The sequence below is a fragment of the Cotesia glomerata genome, linkage group LG3, assembly GCF_020080835.1.
Source record: "Cotesia glomerata isolate CgM1 linkage group LG3, MPM_Cglom_v2.3, whole genome shotgun sequence".
Classification (NCBI taxonomy): domain Eukaryota; kingdom Metazoa; phylum Arthropoda; class Insecta; order Hymenoptera; family Braconidae; genus Cotesia; species Cotesia glomerata.
Genome location: NC_058160.1, coordinates 8,203,087 through 8,226,818, shown reverse-complemented (window position 1 = coordinate 8,226,818; position 23,732 = coordinate 8,203,087). Strand labels below are relative to the sequence as shown.

At 27.3% G+C, this 23,732-nt stretch overlaps 5 protein-coding genes and 1 non-coding gene across 19 annotated transcripts in view; 3 read left to right on the top strand and 3 right to left on the bottom strand.

Annotated features, from left to right (window-relative positions):
* LOC123261682 (basement membrane-specific heparan sulfate proteoglycan core protein) overlaps positions 1-5,164 on the bottom strand; it is a 136,431-nt gene extending 131,267 nt beyond the window's left edge. For 8 of the 11 annotated variants that reach the window (XM_044723409.1, XM_044723418.1, XM_044723413.1 and 5 more), the window contains exon 1: positions 4,780-5,162. In XM_044723409.1, coding sequence (XP_044579344.1) covers positions 4,780-4,863 — 84 coding nt within the window. In that variant the 5' untranslated portion in view covers positions 4,864-5,162. Of the gene's footprint in view, positions 1-4,779 lie in introns of all 11 variants that reach the window. The other 3 variants (XM_044723408.1, XM_044723407.1, XM_044723415.1) reach the window with 1 other exon arrangement.
* Positions 5,165-11,436: 6,272 nt separating this feature from the next.
* On the top strand, positions 11,437-12,878 carry LOC123261704 (glucose-induced degradation protein 8 homolog). Its single transcript, XM_044723476.1, has 4 exons — positions 11,437-11,745; positions 11,855-11,973; positions 12,061-12,455; positions 12,535-12,878. The coding sequence occupies exons 2-4, from the start codon at positions 11,868-11,870 to the stop codon at positions 12,709-12,711; spliced, it is 678 nt and encodes a 225-aa protein (XP_044579411.1). The 5' UTR covers positions 11,437-11,745; positions 11,855-11,867; the 3' UTR covers positions 12,712-12,878.
* A 1,433-nt stretch (positions 12,879-14,311) lies between these two features.
* On the bottom strand, positions 14,312-15,901 carry LOC123261698 (nucleoporin Nup35). Of its 2 annotated transcripts, none has more exons than XM_044723463.1 (3): positions 15,750-15,901; positions 15,259-15,369; positions 14,312-15,179 (listed from the first exon to the last, which is right to left on the bottom strand). In XM_044723463.1, the coding sequence occupies exons 2-3, from the start codon at positions 15,367-15,369 to the stop codon at positions 14,325-14,327; spliced, it is 966 nt and encodes a 321-aa protein (XP_044579398.1). In that variant the 5' UTR covers positions 15,750-15,901; the 3' UTR covers positions 14,312-14,324. The 2 variants fall into 2 exon arrangements, with proteins under 2 accessions (XP_044579398.1, XP_044579397.1); XM_044723462.1 differs by having other exon boundaries at positions 15,754-15,884.
* Positions 15,902-16,452: 551 nt separating this feature from the next.
* LOC123261688 (polypeptide N-acetylgalactosaminyltransferase 35A-like) lies at positions 16,453-20,101 on the top strand. 2 transcript variants are annotated; one of them, XM_044723437.1, is made up of 5 exons: positions 16,453-16,666; positions 17,744-18,026; positions 18,111-19,399; positions 19,692-19,823; positions 19,905-20,101. In XM_044723437.1, the coding sequence occupies exons 2-5, from the start codon at positions 17,744-17,746 to the stop codon at positions 20,061-20,063; spliced, it is 1,863 nt and encodes a 620-aa protein (XP_044579372.1). In that variant the 5' UTR covers positions 16,453-16,666; the 3' UTR covers positions 20,064-20,101. The 2 variants fall into 2 exon arrangements, with proteins under 2 accessions (XP_044579372.1, XP_044579373.1); XM_044723438.1 differs by lacking the exon at positions 16,453-16,666 and adding an exon at positions 16,735-16,823.
* Positions 17,212-17,284, bottom strand: Trnar-ccu. The gene has a single exon. It is a non-coding gene; the product is annotated as a tRNA-Arg (tRNA).
* A 1,016-nt stretch (positions 20,102-21,117) lies between the features above and the next one.
* Positions 21,118-23,645, top strand: LOC123261693 (transcriptional adapter 1-like). 2 transcript variants are annotated; one of them, XM_044723446.1, is made up of 6 exons: positions 21,120-21,321; positions 21,396-21,432; positions 21,536-21,772; positions 21,878-22,230; positions 23,127-23,289; positions 23,365-23,569. In XM_044723446.1, the coding sequence occupies exons 1-6, from the start codon at positions 21,251-21,253 to the stop codon at positions 23,479-23,481; spliced, it is 978 nt and encodes a 325-aa protein (XP_044579381.1). In that variant the 5' UTR covers positions 21,120-21,250; the 3' UTR covers positions 23,482-23,569. The 2 variants fall into 2 exon arrangements, with proteins under 2 accessions (XP_044579380.1, XP_044579381.1); XM_044723445.1 differs by having other exon boundaries at positions 21,118-21,321; positions 23,127-23,645.
* The last annotated feature ends 87 nt before the right edge of the window (positions 23,646-23,732 follow it).

The window sequence follows — 23,732 nt, the reverse complement described above, 5'->3', positions numbered from 1 at the left end:
TTTTTAACTCAAGAACTTAAAAAATTAGGCCGGTCTTTTTTATCTTGTTTAAGAGTTGAATAGTTGCAAAATGATGATATTACTAAAAATATAATGGACGTACAAATTATCGACTTGTCTAATGATATATTGTTCCTACCATTCTTCCCGATTCTTCAATTTTTTTATATTTTACTGTAAAAATTACAAGAGAAATTTCATAATCGATCAAGTAGATTTTTGAAAAAATGTAAAAAGAAAATTTTTAAGAAATAGTGATTTGGTTAATTTTTTCTTTATACATTATCCCATAGGGTTTTTAATTTCATTCGATTTAAATGTTGTCTCACCTATTCATCTTGACTGATGCAGAGTAAATTATTTAATGAGATGTACTTTTCGAAAGATCTTGCTGATAAAGAAGAGAAATAAATCACTGTAAGATTTTCTAAAATTTTTTATCATCTTATTGAATTTTCACATACTTCGAAGTCGATTAAAAAAAAAAAAAAAATTAGAAAAACGGTAGACCCTGAAGGCCATCCGTGCAACTTCCCGCTAATTCCATACCTAGGTGCATAAAACTGCACTAATGACGTTTTTGAGCTCTTCGAGCTCAAAAGTCTGATAGAAGTATCACAGAACAATATTTTTTAAATTTTCAAACCGCACTAACTTTTAAATGAATCAACCGATTTTCACGCGGTTGGCAGTATTTGACGCAATTTTTTTAGTTTCATGAAGAATCTTAAAGTTTGAATTTATAAAACTAGGAAATTTGGAGTAATTCCAAAAAAACACTTTTTTTGGTTTTCTTTCGTTCATGATATTTCTTGAACGAATTGACCAATTTTGACCAGCTTGACGGCGGTCGACGTAATTTTTTCATGATAATAGCTCATTAGTTTTTAAAATCGATCAGTGCAGCCGTTTAAAAGTTATTCCAAAAAATGTCGGAGTTATGTTAAAAAAACACTTGTTTCCAAATATTTTATCGAGGATATCTCTCGAACCAATCAACCGATTTCCACGTTTTTGGCGGCGATTGACGCGGTTTTTCAGCTCTGAAATTATTCTATATTATCAAAAACGATCCGAAAAGAAATGACGAAGTTATGTAAAAAAACACTTTTTTCGGTTTTCTTTCGTTCACGATATCTCTCGAACGAATCAACCGATTTTGACCGGATTAGCGACGATCAGCGTGGTTTTTCAAGCTTAAAAGCGGATTAGTTTTTGGAGTTGATCGATGAAGCCGTTTAAAAGTTATTCCAAAAAAACCACTTTCAAAAATGATTTTTTTCGTATTTTTTTTGAGATTTTTCAAAATTTCTCAAAATTTATCGGTCCAAATCGGTTCAAATTCTCAGGAAATTTAAGTTTGAGGGAACTCTTTAGAACGCCGTTTAGTATGTTCCGATCGGTTCAGTCGTTCAAAAGTTATAAGCGAGTCACATAATCACACACACACACACACACACACACACACACACACACACACACACACACACACACACACACACACACAGTGTCAACCTCGCGGGGATAGTCAGGGAAGCTTCCTGTGACCTTCAAACGTCGAAATCTGATGAAAACTCGATTTTTGCAAAACGGGGTGAAAACAATAACTTCCCGATTTTTGAAAATCTTCGATTTTCTTAGCGGGAAGTTAAAAATTGAGTTCAAAGATCTCAAAAGCGCTTTTAAGATTTTTTCAACAACACCTACTCGTAAGTTATATTTTCAAACGTTGTATTATGCGTGAGATCTTGACAAGTGGCTTTATTTAAGTTTTATCTGAATGATTAAGCACGCGACATCATTCAAACTGATAGCTTACATCTAATGTAAGCCTTGGAGTTAAAAAGTCTATGTAATTATTTCTAATACAATGTATTTTTTAATAAATGAAGTATTGCCTTAATTTTCAGATTCTGAGGAATCATAAATATCATCTTTCAATATATATTATAATTATAAAAAAAAAAGGTTAGAATCGAACTGATCCAAATAACACATTTTATAAAAAAATTTCTTCCTAGCAAATTTTTTTATAAAAACAATATTTCTCAGACTCAAAAACAGTTATACTTTTATAGTTTTAATTTGTTGAATTAACGAGATTTTTCACAAATCATTTTGACTTGAAAAAAAATTTTTACAAGCAGAGAATAGACAGCAATCCAAAAATAAATCGCTCTATAATCTTGTAAATAAAAAAAAATTATTACATATTATCGAATATTTTTCAGTTCAAAATAATTTATAAGTTAATTTCCTCCTTAAAAACTTTTTTTTTCATAAAAAATTGTCATCCGCACACGTATCCAATTACGAATAGAAAGTGAAAAGAAAGAATCATTCACTCTACGGTCCCCAATATTGAATAAATAATAAACTGAACTTTATAAATAGTACACATTTTAAGTAATTCAAATGATAAATCGAAACTTTTAATTTACAATAAGATTCAGTGATGCATAAAAAAAATTTTAACCATAAACAGTAATCTTTATTTAGATATGTGTAATTGAATAGCTCATAATAACCACAAATAATAGGTATATTACTGTCATAACATAAACTAATTGAATCATTAAAAGTGTAAAGTTGAGTTAAGTTTTATCATACTAGTTTTATTTAGATTTCAGATATGATATCTAACAATTCAATATAAACTTTAAAATAGTGAAGCCTATGATTTACAACTCGAATATCTTACGGTGAGCGATAAGTTTGGCTTCGGTATTGTTTCTATCATCTTCAAAATTTTTAAAAAACCGTATTAAATAAAAAAAAAAGACAAAAATTTGAAAAACAATACTTTGAAGAAATTTAGATTTATTTTTAAACTAAAAACATCTTTAACGGTAATTTAATTTTGTCGAAAATTTCATAGTTAATAGCTTATAATGATCCAAGTTTAACTAAATTAAATATTAAAGAAACTTTAAAAATTTTCAAGCTATTCATGAATTTTCATTTATTTTTACGTAATTTTTGAATTGATTTCGTTTTAATTCCATATTAAACAGTTTATTTTTAACCGGTCTATAGTTGAATACGGGCAAGAAGAATTAAATATGTAAAAAAAAGAATAAAAGAAAATGAGAATAGCTTGCAAATAGCTCCATCAATAATGACTAATTAAATGATTAATGGAATTGAATTAAAGTTTTTAGCTATGGAGTATAAACTCATATTTTATGGTTTATATCATATTTTATTATTATATCGTCCTGTGAATTTATAAATTATTGACAAGTCTATTGAACGTGTTTGTATAATTTGATTACTGTGTCGTGAAATTCATATCTCTCAACGCTTATAGCTGCTCTTAAATGCATTATTTAATAATTATTCAAAAACTATTATTATGAAGCTCTAGCTATTTCAGTCGAAAGTATACAATCCTTAATTATATCTATATTATAAATTTTATATTTCTTTTTTAATTAATTTCAAATGTTTGAATATACTATCTTTTTTTTTATACTTCAGGGCCAGTGTAAATCGTTTATGTATTCTATTATTCTATCTTTGTATTTGAGTTTCAGTTGATCTATCTACTTAGATAAGCAATAAGAAAAAAAATCATACTCTATTCAAATTAAAATACTCTTTTACAGAACAAATATTATCCATATAATTTTGTCACGTAATTTGTTTCTATACATGAATAAGACATTGGTTTTGTATTTTTATAAAAAAGTCATTTATACAGCTATAAATATATATACATATATTATATGAATATCATATGACCTATAATATAATGATAAAATTAAGATAAGGTAAATCAATCGGGTGCAATGAAAAGTTTATCAGAATATGTAAGTTAACCGGAACAAAACGAACCTATTTAACAGTTAAATAATTAAAATTAAAATTTCTTATTCATTGAAATCAGCGCTTCCATTAAAATACAACATTCAATTTTTTTACATATTAATTTATTGTTTCTCAATTATTCTATTTCGCGACAAATTTTTGTACCAATTATTAAAATAGTTAAAAATACATTTTTCAATTAGTTTTAAACCTTTTAATGTTAAAAAAATTTAATGTCAACCGTAAATCTGCCTTTTAGTATTTTTCAAAAATTTTTTTAATAAAAAAATTCACATTATCGATGTTATTTTTCTTGAATTATTCAATTTTTGTTTAACTTTAAGAAAAAAATATTTGATAGTTTAAAACAAAATTTTAAATATGATTTCTATGGATTTAAATATTGTGACTTAACTATCAAATAATTACTAGAATTAGTAATTATATTAAATTCAATATCCATAAAAATTTAATTCAATAAAAATAAAGTACACGGAAGTATGTTATCGATAAACTACATTTATACAAGGTATGTATTAAAGAAATGAATTATCGGTACCAATACCTATTATTGAAGGCTTGATTTTAAATTTGATGCTCAATATTTTAGCTATAAAATATTTACACAGCGAAATGAATCGAGCAATAAGGTTCGAAGAGAATTCTTAGAAAACGGTCTGGCAACTTTAGTGCCAATGTTTCGGCCTATTTCTGATCTTCTCACAACGTCAAGATCAAATCACATATGATGTCAGTGATTTCCGATAGTAAATTTTTCCGTCTAATGTATGTTAAAACTGGTATCAAGAATTATCTAAAATTTCTCACCCGACGAAAAAAAATCTTAAACTTTCTTATTAACTTAATGCTCGATAATTTTATGGTTTAATTAAATATTAGCATACAAAAATTTTAATAACACATGTCAGTAATATATATAATAATATAATGAGACGTAATATATCTTACCTCAATACTATTTACGATCCGAATATTGAGAAATAATAATTGTAGCAGCAAAATTGCCACGATGGCACTCTTCATCAGCACCATATCGCCGCAAAGATAAAAATGAGTGCTACTGTTGTCTTAAAATCTATGCGGATTTAATTAATTATTCTAATCTTATCAAAAATCAGAATTAGAAGCCATTACTGATGGTCCTAATCTAGAAGAATGAAAACGATATTCCTCATCACTGGAAATAAATGTTCCAAAAATTTTTCGGTATTCGAGGTGAACTATAAAAAATTTAAATGTCTACGATCTTATACGTAAAGAAGACACTAAAAATATAAGATGATGATTAAACCACACATACGCACCGTACCGGCGTTCGGTAGCGTCTGAGAGACGGTCCGCGCCGGCAAGATAAAACTTTTTCAAAAGCCCGGGTGGTTTGGCCTCCTCTCACACCCGCAATAGTGGCCTCGAAATACACATCTCGCTCACACTTTTCGATGCTAAATTATATTCTCTCGCTTCATCAACCAGCGAGTCAATTCTCGTCGACTCGCGGACTTTCGCCCCACCATACCGCTACAAGCGTCAAAAGAGAGTGTATGACTCTTACTCTTTTCCCTACCATCGTCATGCTTCATCTTCTGCGCACTCGCTCCTGCAAGTACATATGGTAAAGGGCATTGCAACTGCATAATTTCTCGTATATTTTATCCGGCAAGCTCCAATGTCAATGCAAATAATTATAAAATAATTGTTTATTTTAATAGCGAGTGTCTGCGGTTTATCTAATTATTTTATATAAAATTGTGTAAAGATAGCTGACGATAAAATGTATTAATTATTTTTCTTTAAGCGATATAATATTAAACTACAATTTTCAATATACACACAGAGAGAAAAATTTCTTGACTGGAGAACAAAATTCTTGGCTCAAGAAAATTTTCGGGTGCCTGAAGGAAGACCGAAGTTAAAATTTTTCTTGAAATTCTATTCTTGGTGGAAGTCATTTTTTCTTAATTCAAATTATGATAAATACTTGATACAATAAATTTTTATATTTGATCAAGATTTTTAGATACTTTAGGAAAGCAGTGCCACTACGATAGCTGAGAAAAAAATTTTCTCACCTTGAGAAAATTTTTCTCTTGAATATTTGATACTCATTTTATATTATTTTAGCGTGCAATTATACATATTGAATGAAAAAAAATAATTCAATATTATTTGATCTTCCCATTTGACATATTCGTCAATAAAAATATTAATGAAAATTTACTTCTATCGAGATATTTAATTTTTTGGAGCAAGAGAGAAATTTTCTCAAGACAAAAAAATTTACTTCTATCAAGAACTAAATTTTTTGGAGCAAGAGGCTGAATTTTCTGAAAACAAGATGATTTTATTGACTTAAATACATTTTCTTGGATCAAGATATGTATTTCTTAAAGCAAAAAATCACTTTTGTTGGAATAAGTGAAATTTCTGGTGTCGAAAAAAATTTTTTTTTCCGCTCAAGAGAATAATTAGGAAGAAAAATATTTTCTTGACTCAAGTGAACCTTTTTTTTTTGTGCAGATACTAAAAATTCTTAGTTAGAGAACAAATTTTATTTGTCTCACGAAAATTTCTTCTTTCAAAAAAACTAAACAAAATTAGACAATGCTGAAAATATTTATGGAAACAATGATTAATAAACAAATTATCTTGGTCGAAATCAAATTTCTTTGAGCGACAAAAATTATCTTGCTTCAAAAAAAATTTTACATGAGCCACGACTATTTTAATCTTTAATATTAATTTTCTTCATTCAACTCAATTTTTTTTCTGTACACAATTCTTTAGAAAAATAACAAAAAAATCTGGAAAACGGTTGACCCTAAAGGCCATCCCTGCAACTTCCCGCTAAATTCAATTTTCAAACGCAGCGATTTTGTCGCTAGTTGCGATGCTTTTGAGCTCTTCGAGCTCAAAAGTCTTATCAAAGTTCGATGAAACACGATTTTTTTAATTTTCAAACTGCTGTAACTTTTGAATAAATCAACCGATTTTTCACGTGGTTGGCGGCGATCGATGTAGTTTTTTGAGCTCTATAAAAAATTCAGAACAAAAAAATTGACCTGATGAAACATTTCGGAGTTATTACAAAAAAACACTTTTTTCGATTTTTTTTGACAACGATATCTCATCAACGCATCAACCGATTCTGACGCACTTGGTGGTGATCGATGCGGGTTTTCAAGGTTAAGAGCTGATTAGTTTTTGAGGTCGATCGGTTCAGCCAATTCAGAGATATTTAAAAAAAATGAAAAAAAAAAACAACTTTTTTTTAAACTTTTTTTTTACTTTTTCTGCAATTTTTCGAAATCTACTGGTCCGAATCGGTTCCAACTTACAGGAAATCTAAGTTTGGCGAAGACCTTTCGAATGACACCAACTGCGATGAAATCGGTCAAGCCGTTCAGAAGTTATAAGAGGTTTACACACACACACACACACACACACACACACACACACACACACACACACACACACACACACACACACACACACACACACACACACACACACACACACACACACACACACACACACACACACACACACACACACACACACATACAGACACCATCGCGGGAATAGTCAGGGAAGCTTTCTAGGACCTCAAAACGTCGAGATCTGATGAAAACTCGATTTTCGAAAAACGGGGTAAAACCAATAACTTCCCGATTTTTCGAAAATCATTGATTTTCTTAACGAGAAGTTGATAATATTAATTTAATGGATTTATTCGTTTCATTAAAAGTCGAGGCTTTTAAAATTTTAATTTTACATCAATATAATTGAAGCAGGATTATTAATTTATTTTAAATTCCAAAAATACAATGTATATTGGAAATTTTCCTCTTTAAAAATATTCATAACGTCACCGGTCACGACCCACATGAAAAAATATATGTTGCTATTTATTTTTTTTGCACGAAATATATTTTAACTTCTATATGTTTCCTTATATGTTATATATGCCACTGAGATTTTTTTAATCTATATATTTCCATATGGAGATTGCTGAATCCATTTAATTTACAAAGTAGTAATTTTTAGCGTTTAGTAATAATATATATTTTAAATGTGAAATTGATAATGAATTTAATGATATATAATTTAATGAAATAAGTACGGTATACATCTCAGTAATGTATAATATTAATGACGAGGCAAAATACACAGAAAAACGAATTAGTTGTGGCTACCGATTGATAGCGGGTAACATTGCGTGATGGTAGCGTATAGTTTTTACAGAGAAAAAATTAGCATGTAGATGCTATACGTAACACGTTGTGGTTATCAATTCACTACTTTTGGTAACCGGGTTCGCTCGTAAGAATAACTAACTTATGAGTAATAAATTGATAAAACAGGGTACTTATTATTTAATTGTAAAAAATTATCCAATGCACTCGACTTTGAATTGGGATCTGAAACATTTGATTTAGATTTAATTCTTGAAATAAACTGAAACTTTACTCAATTTCTACTCTACCGAGAAATTATCAAAAATAGTTTAATTATCGCTTTATCTGAATTAATAAGAGTAAGCTTTCAATAATTTAATCGTATTCAATTAACTTTAATTTAAATTAAAACACAGGAAGTAATTTTCCATTATTAGAATCTTCAAAAATTCGACTGAGTGTAATTACGTTGTTTGCAAATAAAAAATATTGTTTAGTTGTAAAATTAGATGTACGCTAATTAATGCAAATAAAATCTATCTATCTATCTATCTAAATATTGTTTAGTTAGCTATTTAAAAATATTAATTTCATTAAAAGTAGTTAACAATAACATTAATAAATCTACTGTATCACACTTACATGTAATAAATTCAAAGATGTATCAACACAATAAAAAATTGTTCATTATTGTGTAAAGTGTCAAAATTTTAGTGTCGAATATTTAACATTTCAGTGTCTTGATTTAACACAATTGTTTGTGTTGTTCGATCGATCCGTTTCTCAACACACAAAAATTTTATTCATTACTTACACAGTAAAAAATTTTGCGTCAACGCGTCAAAAAATTTTGTGTTAAAAATTTTTATGTTAAATATTGAATACTTTTTTGTGTTTATTTAACAGAATAAATGTTAAATTTACACATAAAAGTGTTAAATATTTAACATAAAATTTTTTGACGCAATGACGCAAAATTTTTTACTGTGTAAGTAACACTTTTTTAGTGTTACATTAACATAAATTTGTATTACTTTTAACACAGAGATGTGTTACGTTACACACATTGATCTATAATTTTTAACTTCCCGCTAAGAAAATCGAAGATTTTCAAAAATCGGGAAGTTATTGTTTTCGACCCGTTTTGCAAAAATCAAGTTTTCATCAGACCTCGACGTTTGAAGGTAGCGCGCGCGCGCGCGCGCGTGTGTGTGTGTGTGTGTGTGTAAGTATGTGAATCGCTTATAACTTTTGAACGATTGAACCGATCGGAATCTACCAAACGGCGTTCTAAAGAGTTCCCTTAAACTTAGATTCCCTATGAATTTGTATCGATTCGGAATGATAGATTTTGAGAAATCTCAAAAAAAATCGGAAAAAAATTTTTTTTTAAAGTGGTTTTTTTGGAATAACTTTTAAACGGCTTCATTGATCAACTCCAAAAACTAATCCGCCCTTGAGCTTGAAAAACCACGTCGATCACTACTAATCCGTTAAAAATCGGTTTATTCATTCAAAAGTTATTGCGATTTAAAAATTCAAAAAATAGTGTTTTATCAAACTCCTATCAAATTTTTGAGCTCGAAGAGTTACATGTTTCGACTTTTGATTCAGTCTTTTACTTTTTCCTCTTCCGTAATTTCATTATTATTCTTTACGTATAATCACATAATTATGTACGTGGGAAGATAATGGAACAGTATTAAGAATCAAATCTCACAAGTCAGTTCAAGCTCAGTAGAAATTGTGGTTTTATAGTATATTGTGTGACTAGGGATGAAACAAAACGATTTCAGACCAGTGAAGTTGCCTGCCCGAGCGAAGCGAGGGCTGGCATCACTCGGTCTGAAATCGTGTTTCATCCCGCGTCACACATTATATTTTTCATATAAGTTGCATTAAAAATGCTAGTTTCAATGTCTGGAGCCAACCAGAACTAGATAGTTTCAGACGAACAGCGAAAATACCATTTTATTATGAAACTTATAATAAAATAGAAAGTAATAGTTTATTTTTTACCAAACATTATTCGTAAATTGACAAGTTTTCTTTTATCATTCTTATTTATGCTTAATAACAGAATTATAATATGTCAGTATAGTTAACGGTTAGAATGACAATTATAAAGGTATAAAATAAACAAACAATTGATAGGATTGAAAATAAAGCTGCAACTTCACCTCGCGGACAGAAAATCGTCATTTTCTGTCCGCCGGGAAGAAATAATTGATACCTGCCCGGCACAGTCGCATTGGTCTGAAATTGTCTAGTTTCGGTTGGCTCAACAGGCATTGAAACTCACATTTTCAATGTAGGTTATATGAAAAATTTAATTAATTAACAGCCGAGACCAGTGATTGCAGTTTCAATCGGCTTAGCGAAACGAATGGAAATTTTGAAAAAACGTTTTTAGAGATAATAGATAATTTAATAAACTATTTCACCACAAAGCATTTTTTTCAAAAATTTCATTCGTTTCGTGAAACCAATCGAAACTGCAATTGCTCTGCTGTTGGAAGTGCGACAGAGATAGTTCCGTTGAGCTCCGTGAGAGCAAAGCGAGAAAAAGATGGTCTCGCCTGTTAACCAAATGAATAGAAACTCCCTGAAGTTAGCAAACTAAAACCATTTAAAAATTTTTTTAAAAACTTATAAATTTTCGATAAGAGTATTTTTAGTTCATATTTACAGTTAACTATCTTCAAATAATCAGTCGTTTTCCGTATTTTTACTAACAACAAATAACTTACGTCTTTAGTCAGATTCTAAGCAATGACATCAAAGTCTTTTTCACATATTTAATTTAATTTAAGGTAGAAAGTACAAAAATCAAAACTAAATAATTAAGCATGTAGTTCTAGAAATTTATAAATTTATATATAAACTAATAAATTCGTTCAAATTTATGATACTGAAGTAGCCGTCAGCTGTCAATTTTAAAATTTTTTTAACAAATCAATTACAATAAAAAAATGCTTCTAAAAATTTTCACTTATAATTTTTACTGATTTTCACACGTGGAATTTTTTTTTATAACAATTTAATTGCTATAAAATTCTAAAAAAATTTCTAATGTCTATCAACTTCAGTGTCATTCAAATTTTTTAATTATTTATGTTGGTATTAATTTGTTGATAAGAGAAGGAAACAAAAATCTTTAAACTTGAGCCGCTAGATGAAAATAATTATTAAAGATGAAATGCAATCAAGTGTACATACACAAATGTTTTTTTCAATTTATCTTGTGTTACAATGTCGAATAAAGTATTTTTTTTTGCTTTGATGATCTAGTTTCTATTATCACCTTTTGTATATCATTTCTATAACAATTGAATTCGCTGACATTTTATTAGAGCGCAGAATCTAACCTAAGGCGCTGCTGCCCTCTAGAATGAACTTGTCGTAAATGGATACTCAATGAAGAAACTCTGCCAAAGAAAGAAAAAAAAATAGTAAAACAGAGCGACTCCATACACAAACACAGTGACGTTTAATTTTGTTTTGATTTACGTACAGTTATTATGTATAAAAAATATTGTATTGTTTGGAATTTTCCATTGGAGTATATAAATTTATTGCAAATATAATAATTTTTTTACTGTGAACTAGATTAAAAGTATAAATTTCAGACTCATTAAATAATTTTCATGGTGATTCTTTATAACTTTACAATCTCACAATCGTCATTAGATGAATAAACAAAATTGATAAAATACTTGAACAAAACATATTTTTTCTGGTAAAAATATTTTCAATCTGAATTATTAATTTCGTTGTATTTAATGTAATTAAAATTTCTAGTTATAATTTAAATACGCTTTTGTTTGATATTTCTTTTTTAATTATAAGTTTACGAATTTCATGGATAAAAAAAACGGTAATTCGAAGGATGAATGGGGAGCTGAAGTTGGCTCTCACATCCAGCGAGTCTCTATGAATAATCTCATCATGAACTATTTAGTCACAGGTAAATTTTTTTATAAATTTAGATATTACTCCAAAATGTTAATTATTGCTCCCTATCTGTAATAAATTTTTGCACTTATTTTTTTAGAAGGGTTCAAGGAAGCTGCTGAAAAATTTCAACAAGAATCTGGGGTAGGTCCAACCATTGAATTGAACTCTATGGATGACAGGATTCGTATAAGAGATGCAGTTCAAAATGGACGTATTCAAGAAGCAACAGATTTAGTTAATCAGCTTCATCCAGAGCTACTTGACAATGATAGATACTTATATTTCCATCTACAGCAACTTCATTTAATAGAATTAATACGTACTGGGCGAATTGAAGAGGCATTGCAATTTGCTCAGGAACAATTAAGTGAAGCTGGAGAATCAGATGACAATATTCTGAGTGAATTAGAAAGAACTCTTGCGTTATTAGCTTTTGAAGAACCTCATAACAGTCCTTTTAGTGATTTATTGCATCCATCTCATCGACAAAAGGTAATAATTCATTGTCGATATTTATAAAAAAGTCAACAATTAGTCATTTTTAATTTATAAATTTTTTTTTTCTTTGTAGATTGCTAGTGAATTGAATACAGCTATTTTGAAAATGGAGCACAGAGAATCAACTAACCCAAGACTAAACAATTTATTAAAAATGATTTTATGGGCGCAAGATGAATTAGATAAGAAAAAAGTTAAATATCCAAAAATGACAGATTTAGGGAGCGCAACTATTGAAAGTCCCAAGTAATTCAATTTAAATAAGGGCTATAAGATTAAGAAAAAAATATATTTACTAATATACATATATATAACAGTCCGAATATTGTTTATAAATATTTAATATTAATATTTAGTCTTATTATGATGTAGCTCAGGATTTTTTCAACTGTTAAATAAATGCGAGTCTTAAATTTCCGTTATGTTTTGTTCTAAGTATTAAACTTTTTTTTTGATTTAAGGAACTAATTTTATTCACGTTTGATTTACTCAGTACAATGTTTAGATATTTAATCATGAAGATAAAGCTATCTGCAATTACACTGAGAAAAAAAAGTAATACTCTTGAGAAAATTTTCTTGTCACAAGAATATATTTTCTCGTCTCAAAAATTAATCGAATTATTATTTGTTTAATTCAAGTGAATCTATTCGTTTGTTAATCTATCAAAATGAATGCCAATATTTTATTATCATGATAGATATTGATATTCTTTTGTCAAAAAACCAAAATTTATTTTTAACGATTCTTGAGCGAAAAAATTTTTTTCTGAACAAAAATTTTTTTTTTCTCAGTGTACTTGCAAATTACGAGATTTAAAAGAATTCTATATGATATAAAGTGTAAAGTGTAAACGTCGATACTTATCTTTTATCGTACTTGGTAATTCAAATTTAATAATAAAAATGTATTCACTGTAGATATAATAATAAGAAAAATTCAGTAATCGTCTTAAGAAAATTTCAGCTTTTAATATTTATAAAAAAGAAAATTACAAATACGTAATACAATATAAACAATATAAAAGTTAAATCAGAGCGATAAAATGATACTTTTATTATGAATATTTTTTTAATAACCTATTACATTAAAATAGAATATAATTTTACAAAATATAAATTCATATATCCATATCCCACGCAAAAAAAAATCCTGATCAAAATATATTAAAATCTGAATTTCAGATTGAAATTCATATTTTGACACAAATATGAATTAGTCTTGAGATCAATACAAATTTTAAATTGACTTGTAGATAGAAATTAGCACGCCTGTAGAACTTTCGATCCTGCTTCAGAATTTTTATAAAGATTTCAAAATATTTAGGAGAAATTATTACATTAAATAATTATCGTATACTTACAAATCTTATTTTAAATAAATATTAGATTTATGTTGAATTACAATAACTTTTTTGTAAAATCGCAATTAATTACAAGTTTAATTAATTAGTTACAAGAAATTGATTATAGTTCAGCCTAAATTTAATATATACTTGAAATAAGATTTGTAAGTATACGATAATTATTTAATATAATAATTTCTTCAATAAACTGGGTAAAACTCATATTAAAAACAGTTTTATTCGTAATTTAGAACGAAATTATACAAAATTTATCCCTAATATTCTCAAGTCTTTATTAAATTTCTAAAACAGGATCGAAAGCTCTACAGGCGTGCTAATTTCCATCTAAAAATTAATTTAAAATTTGGATTGATCTCAAGACGAATTCATATTTATGTCAAAATATGAATTTCAATCTAAAATTCAGATTTAAATTAATTTTAAATCATAATTCTTTTTGCATGGAATATAAAGACACTAATACGGAAAATATTATATGGATGTCTTAATAACAATTATTACCAACCAAAAACTAATTCCATAGCTTTAGAAACAATACCAGAAGCTTTCTGTGGAACGTTTTCTGGCGATCGAACAGAATGAGAGTTTAAATGATGATTATAACCAGAAGCTAGTGGTCGAGCGTTATGTAATTTTGGAGAACGTATCCCACTATTATAATCAGAACTTTGATTCAATTTAGTGGGTGATGAGAAAACTCTCATACTTCGATTTAAATTACTACAATTTTCTTTATCAGGATTTAAAATAACCCCTTCATCAGTGCACGGCGCAACGCCGATCATTATTAACCCTGATACAATATTGCCATTGCACAAAAGTGCTCGTTGAGCTTCTTGTTCTGTAGCACATTTCAGATGAATCCAATTACTTTGCGGATGTGGTGGTGGATGTTTATCAACAATGCGAACTCTATTTGATATATGAGATAGAACAGTATTTAAAGTGTCAGGTGGAAATCCAAAAACAGTGATCCATCTAAGAAGTCCTTGACAAGGTTCGGCGTTATTAACACTCGTATTATTATCCATAAAAAATAAATCATTTACATTACTCATATTCATTCGAGTTTGATGTCGAGATAAACTTAAATTTTCAGCATTCTTGTATGCTTCCGAAGATTGGGTCACTTCCAAAGAATCAAAAAGACCTCGAGTTGGTGGCCCACCTGCATGATTTTCGTTCCCCACTCTAGGACTTCCAGGACTTGTAACATTAGCAAATATAGCTTTTTGTCTATTGTGACGGTAATCTGGCGTTGAATAGCTGGGTATCGGTGATGGCATGTTTGAACTGACCACATTTGAAAATCTGGATGAGTCAGTTATATTTGATGTACCTAATCTTGCCGGCTAAATTAAATTTTTTTTAATTAATCAATTAATTTATTTATTTTCTGTAAATTTATTATAAACTCAATTTTATACTTACTGTTGTAGCTTCACCTAATAAAAAACTTGGGAGATAGGCTGGATTAACACTCGGACTACCGGGATTTTGCATTGGACTACCAACAGGAGAACCTAGAGTCATTGGTTCCATCTATAAAAAAAAAAAAAAGAAATTATTAAATATTCATGAAAATTAAAGTAGCAGATATTTAATAATTTTTAGAATTTTTTTAAGAAATAAATTAATGCCAAAAAAATTGACATGTGGAAATTTAAAAAAATAAAAAATGCAATTTTTTAAAAATAATTTTTGTTGTTAAATAAAATTAAAAAATTGTGAAGTGACTGCTAACTTTAATGTCATTAAATATTCACATTATTATATTTAAAAAAATTTTCATTAAACGTGAATGGAAGTAGAAAATGAATACAATAGGTGCTTGAGGTTAGGAAAATAATGTTCATTATATAAACGATGATTTATGCCTTTGTTCAAGTAAATTTAATTAGTGAAATAAAAAATTTTTAAACTTACCCTAATAATAAGTTGATTGATATTTACAGTGATTAAATATTAAATAATAACTATTTTAATGTTCTCCAATAATAAATAATTGTTTGACTGTCTGTACCTGCGTAAAAATTTCAAATAGTGAAATCAGTTAACTTAGGCGGAATTTATGTATTTGTGTATATTCTCGTATATTCTTGTAAGTATATTTTCATCGGTAATGTCCATTTTAAGTGTTGTAACTTTATGTAGATGTCGTTTTGTGATAATTCTAACTAACACAAAAAAAATTATTGATCGTTTATTAGTAAAAAATTTTTATCAATAAAAAAAAAAAAAAAAATTAAATTTTTTTAATAAATTTCAACTTGATCATGACATTCTACTTGCTAGACTTTCTACTTAATTTTTAATCCCAAATTCTTTGGTACACGTATGATACTATCATTTTAAACTTTCACGCGATTATATATGTAGAATATAGGCATACATAGACGTAACAGTAATAATAAACATATTTGTCATGTATAAAAATACACATGATACTGAAGTTAACAGACATTAAAAATTTTTTTTAAATTTTATGGCAATTAAATTATTATAAAAAAAATTAAATGAAAAAGTTCCACATGTGAAAATTAATAGAAATTATAAGTGAAAATTTTTAGAAGCATTTTTTTATTGTAATTTATTTGTTAACAAAATTTTTTAAATTGACAGCTGACGGCTAACTTCAGTACCATAAATACTCATGTAGTAGTAAAGTCATTCTATATAATGTGAACACCATAATCAGCTGTTAATAAATACAACTTAGTAAATAAATAGTGTTATTGAATTTAAATGTATCAATTTATAAATAGAAATGTTGTTTAAAAATAATTTTTCATAGAATGAAAATTATTTATACTTTTTTGCACAATATTATTTTTTCAAGGTACTAATATGGAATATAATTTTTTTTCAATAATTTAAAAAATATTTTTTTTTGTTTCAACTATTAAATTTTAGATTATAGTTTTTAATAAACTTATTTATGAAATTTATTCGACGTATGGTTAACTATTTTAATCGTTAGTTTTTATCCAACAATAGTAAGTATGAATTATGTTTATAAACATAAACATATGATTTAGTACTTTGTCAATTACTCATCAATAGTTGTCCATTACAGCCAGTCACAATCGTAGTAAATTATTGAAAAAATATTCGATTTTATAATTTTTTTTTATTGTTATTTATTCGATAATATTTTTTATAATATTTGAATAAATTTAAATGCTCATTTTTTCATCTGAATTATCACATTTCATTTAGTAGATAATAAATTGAATAGCTATATAATCTGACTTTTTTAGTGGTGAAATCGTGCCATTAATTGTTTTATTACTTTATAAGTTATGTAATGTAATTGATGAAACAATGTTATAATTATTTAATTTCTGATAACATTTAGATAAACCGTAAAAAAAAAAACAATTTTACCCCTGGTGGGACTCGAACCCACAATCCCCGGTTTAGGAGACCGATGCCTTATCCATTAGGCCACAGGGGCTAGTTATTGACTGGACGATATTATACATTCCTATATTACTGGGCCATGTTTAAAAATTTAAAATCAGAAATTTTTACCTATTATTGAGTAATAACTATTTTTTTGGTTTAAATAATGAAAATAATATGGAAATAGTTATTATGAAAGTAAAAAAATGCATCATAATTATGACACTGAAGTTGATAGATATTAGAAATTTTTTTAGAATTTTATAGCAATTAAATTATTATAAAAAAAATTTAATTAAAAAATTCCACATGTGAAAATTAATAAAAATTATAAGTGAAAATTTTTAGAAGCATTTTTTTATTGTAATTGATTTGTTAAAAAAATTTTTAAAATTGACATCTGACGGCTAACTTCAGTATCATTCATAATTTTATATTATTTTACAGAATTCGATAAATTTTCATAAATTATAAAAATATTTTTATTCAATGTAATTTATTTTTATTTTAGATGATATCAACAAGATACGCATCATTCATCTCAGGGATTATAATTGCATCAATAACATGGGCATTCAGTCTTTATCTATACTCAAAACTCACTCAAAATGCAAATGTGGTAAATCCGACAATGTTAGTTTCGGAGTACACGATCCCACTGGAAGAATCAGTATTTAAGCAAAAAATAATCTATGACAATGGTGAAGAGAGAATTGGTGGTAAAAGAAACAGCGATAAACTTATTAAACAATTGCAGCCTGTGCCAATAAAATCAGCAATTGGACTAGAATATGGTATTATTTATTTATTTTCTCAATTGCACTTGATGGATTATTTTTTTTATTTCACTAATAACAATTATTTTAATTTTATTACAGGTCTTGATGAATTAGGATTAGTAAGAAACATAGAAGATCAAAAAAAGAGAGATGATGGTTATAAGAAATACGCCTTTAACACTTTAGTCTCGGACAATATTGGAATAAGTAGAGCAATACCAGACACTAGGAATAAACTTTGTTCAGCTATAAAATACTCAGATAAATTACCAAACGCCAGTATTGTAATTTGTTTCTACAATGAACACTATATGACTCTACTAAGAACATTAAATTCTATAATTGATAGAACACCTGAAAACCTGTTACACGAAATTATATTGGTCGATGATTATAGTGACAGCGATGAGTTACACAATAAAATAAATAAGTATATTAATGATAATTATTCAGGTAAAATAAAATTTTTTAAAACTGAAAGAAGAGAAGGGCTTATTAGAGCTAAAATATTTGGAGCTAGAAAAGCAACTGGTGATGTACTGATTTTTTTGGATAGTCATGTTGAAGTTAATAAAATGTGGATTGAACCATTACTTTCTCGAGTTGCTGAATCTCGAACAATTTTACCAATGCCAGTAATTGATATTATTAATTCAGATACATTTCAATACACGGCAAGTCCCCTGGTTAGAGGCGGATTTAATTGGGGCTTAAATTTTAAATGGGACAATGTACCAAAAAAAAGTTTGCATAGTAATGAAGATTTTGTAAAACCTCTTAAATCACCAACGATGGCTGGCGGGCTGTTTGCTGTTGATAGAAATTATTTTATTGAAATGGGTGAATATGATGCAGGAATGGATACATGGGGTGGAGAGAACTTGGAAATATCATTTAGAATATGGATGTGTGGAGGTAGTATTGAATTAATACCTTGTTCACGAGTCGGACATGTATTTAGACGAAGACGACCTTATGGTAATGATCGTCAGGTAGATACAATGTTAAAAAATTCATTACGCGTTGCATATGTTTGGATGGATAAGTACAAAGAGTATTTTTTGAAAAATGTTCATCAAATTGATTATGGTGATATATCCGATCGTGTAGCACTGCGTGAACGATTAAAATGTAACGATTTTTCTTGGTATTTGAAAACAGTTTATCCAGAATTAGCGCTTCCCGACGATAATCAGAGTAATTTAAAAAAAAAATGGCTTAAATTAAATCAACAACCAATGCAACCGTGGCACTCAAGAATCAGAAATTATACAGCTCAATATCAAATACGGTTAACTAATTCTGGACTTTGCATTCAAACTGAAAAAGATATTAAAACAAAAGGATCAAAATTAATACTCATCCCATGTTTAAGAACCAAGTCTCAAGTAATTTTTATAGCTATATCTAATTTGGTAATCGGAAAAAAAAACCCGGAAAAAATTTTTAATTTATGAAAAATTCATATTATTTTATTAAAATTATTATAAAATAAAAATTATGATAATAATAATTTAATAAATCTATATCTTTATTTTATAATAATTTTAATGAAATAATATGAATTTTTCATAACTTTAAAATTTTTTCCGGGTCTATTTTTTCCGGGATTCATCTAATTTATTTAGTCATTTACGGGAAATAATATTTAATTTAAAAAAAAAATTATTATTGTTTTAGATGTGGTATGAAACCGACAAAAATGAATTGATTCTAGGTCAAATGTTATGTTTAGAAGGTAGTGGAAAATTTCCAAAACTTGGAAAATGCCATGAAATGGGAGGAAACCAAGAATGGCATCATAAAGGGACAGTAAGTATTAAATAAATGATATTTAAATTTATTATACAAAATAAAATTATTTCATTTAAAATTTAATTTTTTTCATTTTAGAGCAGTACACCTATTTACAATATTGCTACTGGTACATGCTTAGGAGTGAAACGAGCAAATAAATATGCACAAGTAGTAATGGATTTATGTATGAAGTCCGATGCTACATTAATTAGTTGGGATATTGTCCATGCAAATCCTGCTAAGGATATGAGCTGATCTACATTAGATCGACAATAAAAATAAATTATAATTAAGATTTCAGACATGAGTAAATTTTTTATCAATCAATGATTGCGTAAAAAATATGAACCTACTATTAAATGATTTACAAAAATTCTTTGAAATTATTTTTTCATAGAAAAAAATATGTTGATATCAGTCAATATTTTGATAAGGTATTGAAACAATTTAAAATATCACAAAGATTTTAAATCAAATTTATGGTATTTAATCCATTTTTTTCAAACTCAAAAACAATACAATTGTAAAAATCAATTGATATAATAATCTGGAAATTATACGTCAAAAATATAAAAATAAAATATTTTTATACATTTTTTTTGCACAACTTTGAAACTACACGATTGATCTACGTCAAATTCTAATTAATAGATATATATCTATAAAAAAAAACTTTTCAATAACGTAAATTCGATTTTTATCAATAAATTGTTTACAAAATATTGTCCGATAAAAAATCTATTTATACATGTCTACAAACGTCCAGACATTTATCAAAAAATAATTATCATTTAATGACTTTCCTAATCCCAAAACAATTAATACAATTATTGACTAATTAACCTTCTTTCTCGCTAAATCTATATGATAATTTAATGCCGACTTCTTCACTCTTAGATTTTCAGTCGTTTTTTAACTTAAGATTTTTATATACATATTATTAAGATAGTTTTTATACAAATTATGATATTGTAGTATTTCAAAATTATATTAAATAAAATTTTATTCATATATTACTTACATGAAATTGAAAAAGATTATCGAAAGAAATTTAAATATATTTATTTTTTTATCTCAACAACTGTATATTGTTTTATTTTTTGTAATTGACTTTTTTTTATTAGTATTAACAAATTAAATAATTTTAAGAAAAAAACATCGTTGAAAATTTATATAATTGTTGTGGAGTCATTATTATTACAATAATAATAATAATTATTATTATTATTATTATTGAAGACATTTTTTAGCGCCAATAATTTAAAAAATGAAAATTACTTTAATCTCATCACGTGACTATACACTCAAGCACAGGACTATACTTTATTCTTGATTTAACAGTCAACAGTGAATATAGTAAGCTACTCATGCTAAAAAATAAAAAACAATTGCTATTTATCAATCAATAAAATAATATAAACAATTGTTTAACATTTATAAATATGGCAGCTTCAAAAGACCTTAATCTTGCTAGGAAAAATCTTGCCAATTCTCTCGGTGACAACGCTAAAGTGTAAGTATTCTTTGTAGGGTTATCTATCATATATTTACAATAATTTAATGAAAACAAAACTTTTTTTTTTTTAGATATTTCGAAAAAATGAAATTATGGTTCCAAATGAAGGTAAAATAATTCTTATTATGATTAAATTAAATTACTTTAAAAAAATATAAGTATTCATCACTTAACATATTTATAATCAAAATAATTAACTCACTTGTTTTAGAGTACTAAAGAAGAATTTGATAGCGAAGCTAGGAATATTATGACAGACGAGCAAATTCATTTACACAATGAGTTTCTTTTGTGTTTATTTAATAAAGTACGAGGTCTTGCAACTGCGACACCTTCCAGACCTGTGAAATCTAACAGCACACCTATTCACACAGATAAAGAAAAAACTTTAAAGGAAAAGCGATTAAAATTAAAGAGAAAATATAAAACTGACCGATCTAATTTTGAAGTAAATATTAATAAAATATTTATCAATGCTTACTAATATAGAATAATGGAAGATAAATGATTAATAATATTTATAAAACTTATATCCAAAAATTATTTTTTTTAGCCGGCAGATATGTATGTAGAAGTGCTAAGTCAGACGTCATCTCCAGTAGGAGACGAACCTATTGGTGCTAACAGATCTAGTGCACAAGAATTATTGCTACCTGATAGGACTTTTGTACTAGCAAGATTGATGTTGGCTGCTTGGGAAAATAATATGGATAGTGCCGATGAAAATACAGCACATCTAATAATTGCTGCAACACAAATATTTCTCAAAAATATAATTACAGCTGTATTTGCAAGGAGAAAGGGATTCACAGTTTATCAAAAGAACTTTATTTATAACATAGGAGAACCAGTATCCTGTTCTTGGAAGAGAAATACGATGTTTATCCCTCGTGGAATTCATTCAAGGTAAATGAAAATTTATTTATTTATTTATTTAGTAAATTAATGCCAATCAGCTTTATACAGTGATTGAAGTGAATATGCATACAAGAGAGAAGTCGTAAATTAGTAATGATGGTAATAATAATGGAAGAATTACTAAGTTTATCGTAATAAGTAAAAAGTTATAATAAAAATACAATGATATTTAGCATTAATTTAATTAAATTTAATTTGCGGCTTTGGCTTTAACGTTAAAGAGACATCAGAAATCAATGTTCAATGAGTTGGTCACATGATGAGAATTTTTAGTTGTGACTATTAACAGTTGTGGCAATTCTGTTGTAAGGACTATTGATAACATAGTTTTTGTTAGAGTTGGTAGTTTTTAAAAGACGATTTTGTCTAAGATCACGCTTGTTATCGATAAACTCAAAGCTGCTGGTGATGTCTGGGACATCAATTAATCCCGTGAAGACTTTGAAGAAGAAGGTGCAGTCGGTAAACTGCCTTCGCCTCTCGTAGCTGTCAAGGTTGGAATTTTTTCAATCAATTCCAAATTCTAATTGAAAATCAAACCCGGGTAAAAAATATAAATATTTTTTGCCAAACTTGAGTGATTTTTATGAGCAGTTTTACAACATTCAAAAAACTTGATTGAAATTTTATTTGACTAAAATTATTTAAAGTAAAGAATCAAAACGGAATTTTTATTCTTCATAAATCTCAAAAATTATTTACCTGATTAATCTTTAAATTTAAACAAAATTAATTCTACAAAAAATATTTCAAGCGTCATATTAAAGATCTAATGCGATCAACTCGTTGAAAAACATTGTCAAATAAATATTTACATAAGTAACCTGAAATCTTAATTAAAATATAAATTTTTTCTGCTAATATTTTAATTTTAATTTGTATAGTAAACCAACTAACATAGTTGACCCGGATGGACAAGTACCCTCAGTAAAACAAACAGTTGAAGAAATGGAACAAGCAACAGCTTTCGCTATGGCTTGTTCAACATCGATATTATCATCACCGTTACCACCAGTTAGCATTAATGATTTATTGCAAACATTGAAGGTTCAGTATAAAATTTTTATAATCTTTCTTTTTACTATTTTTACCAAAACTGTATTGATCAAACTATTTTTTCAGATTTACAAAAATCTAGTTAATAACCATACAACATATGCAACTAACATGGAACGTTTATTTACTTATCCTACCCATTCAACTTGGGAAGATTTAGAAAGTAAAAAGTTATTGTGTTAAAATCTATTTGTAACGATTGTTTTAAATTAACTAGGTATAAAAACTACTGTACATATTGAGTTGTAATCCATGAAATTTTTTTAAATAATTTTATACTAACATAATATATTGAAGAATTACTTTATGCTCAGGTAAACAAAATCTCATTTAATTCTCTTACCACTGTCTTTCAAGAGCGATCGTTTTATCATGAATCCTCGATGCGTTCATTAAATATGTACTTAAAATCAAGTTATGTGTTTAATAGAGTC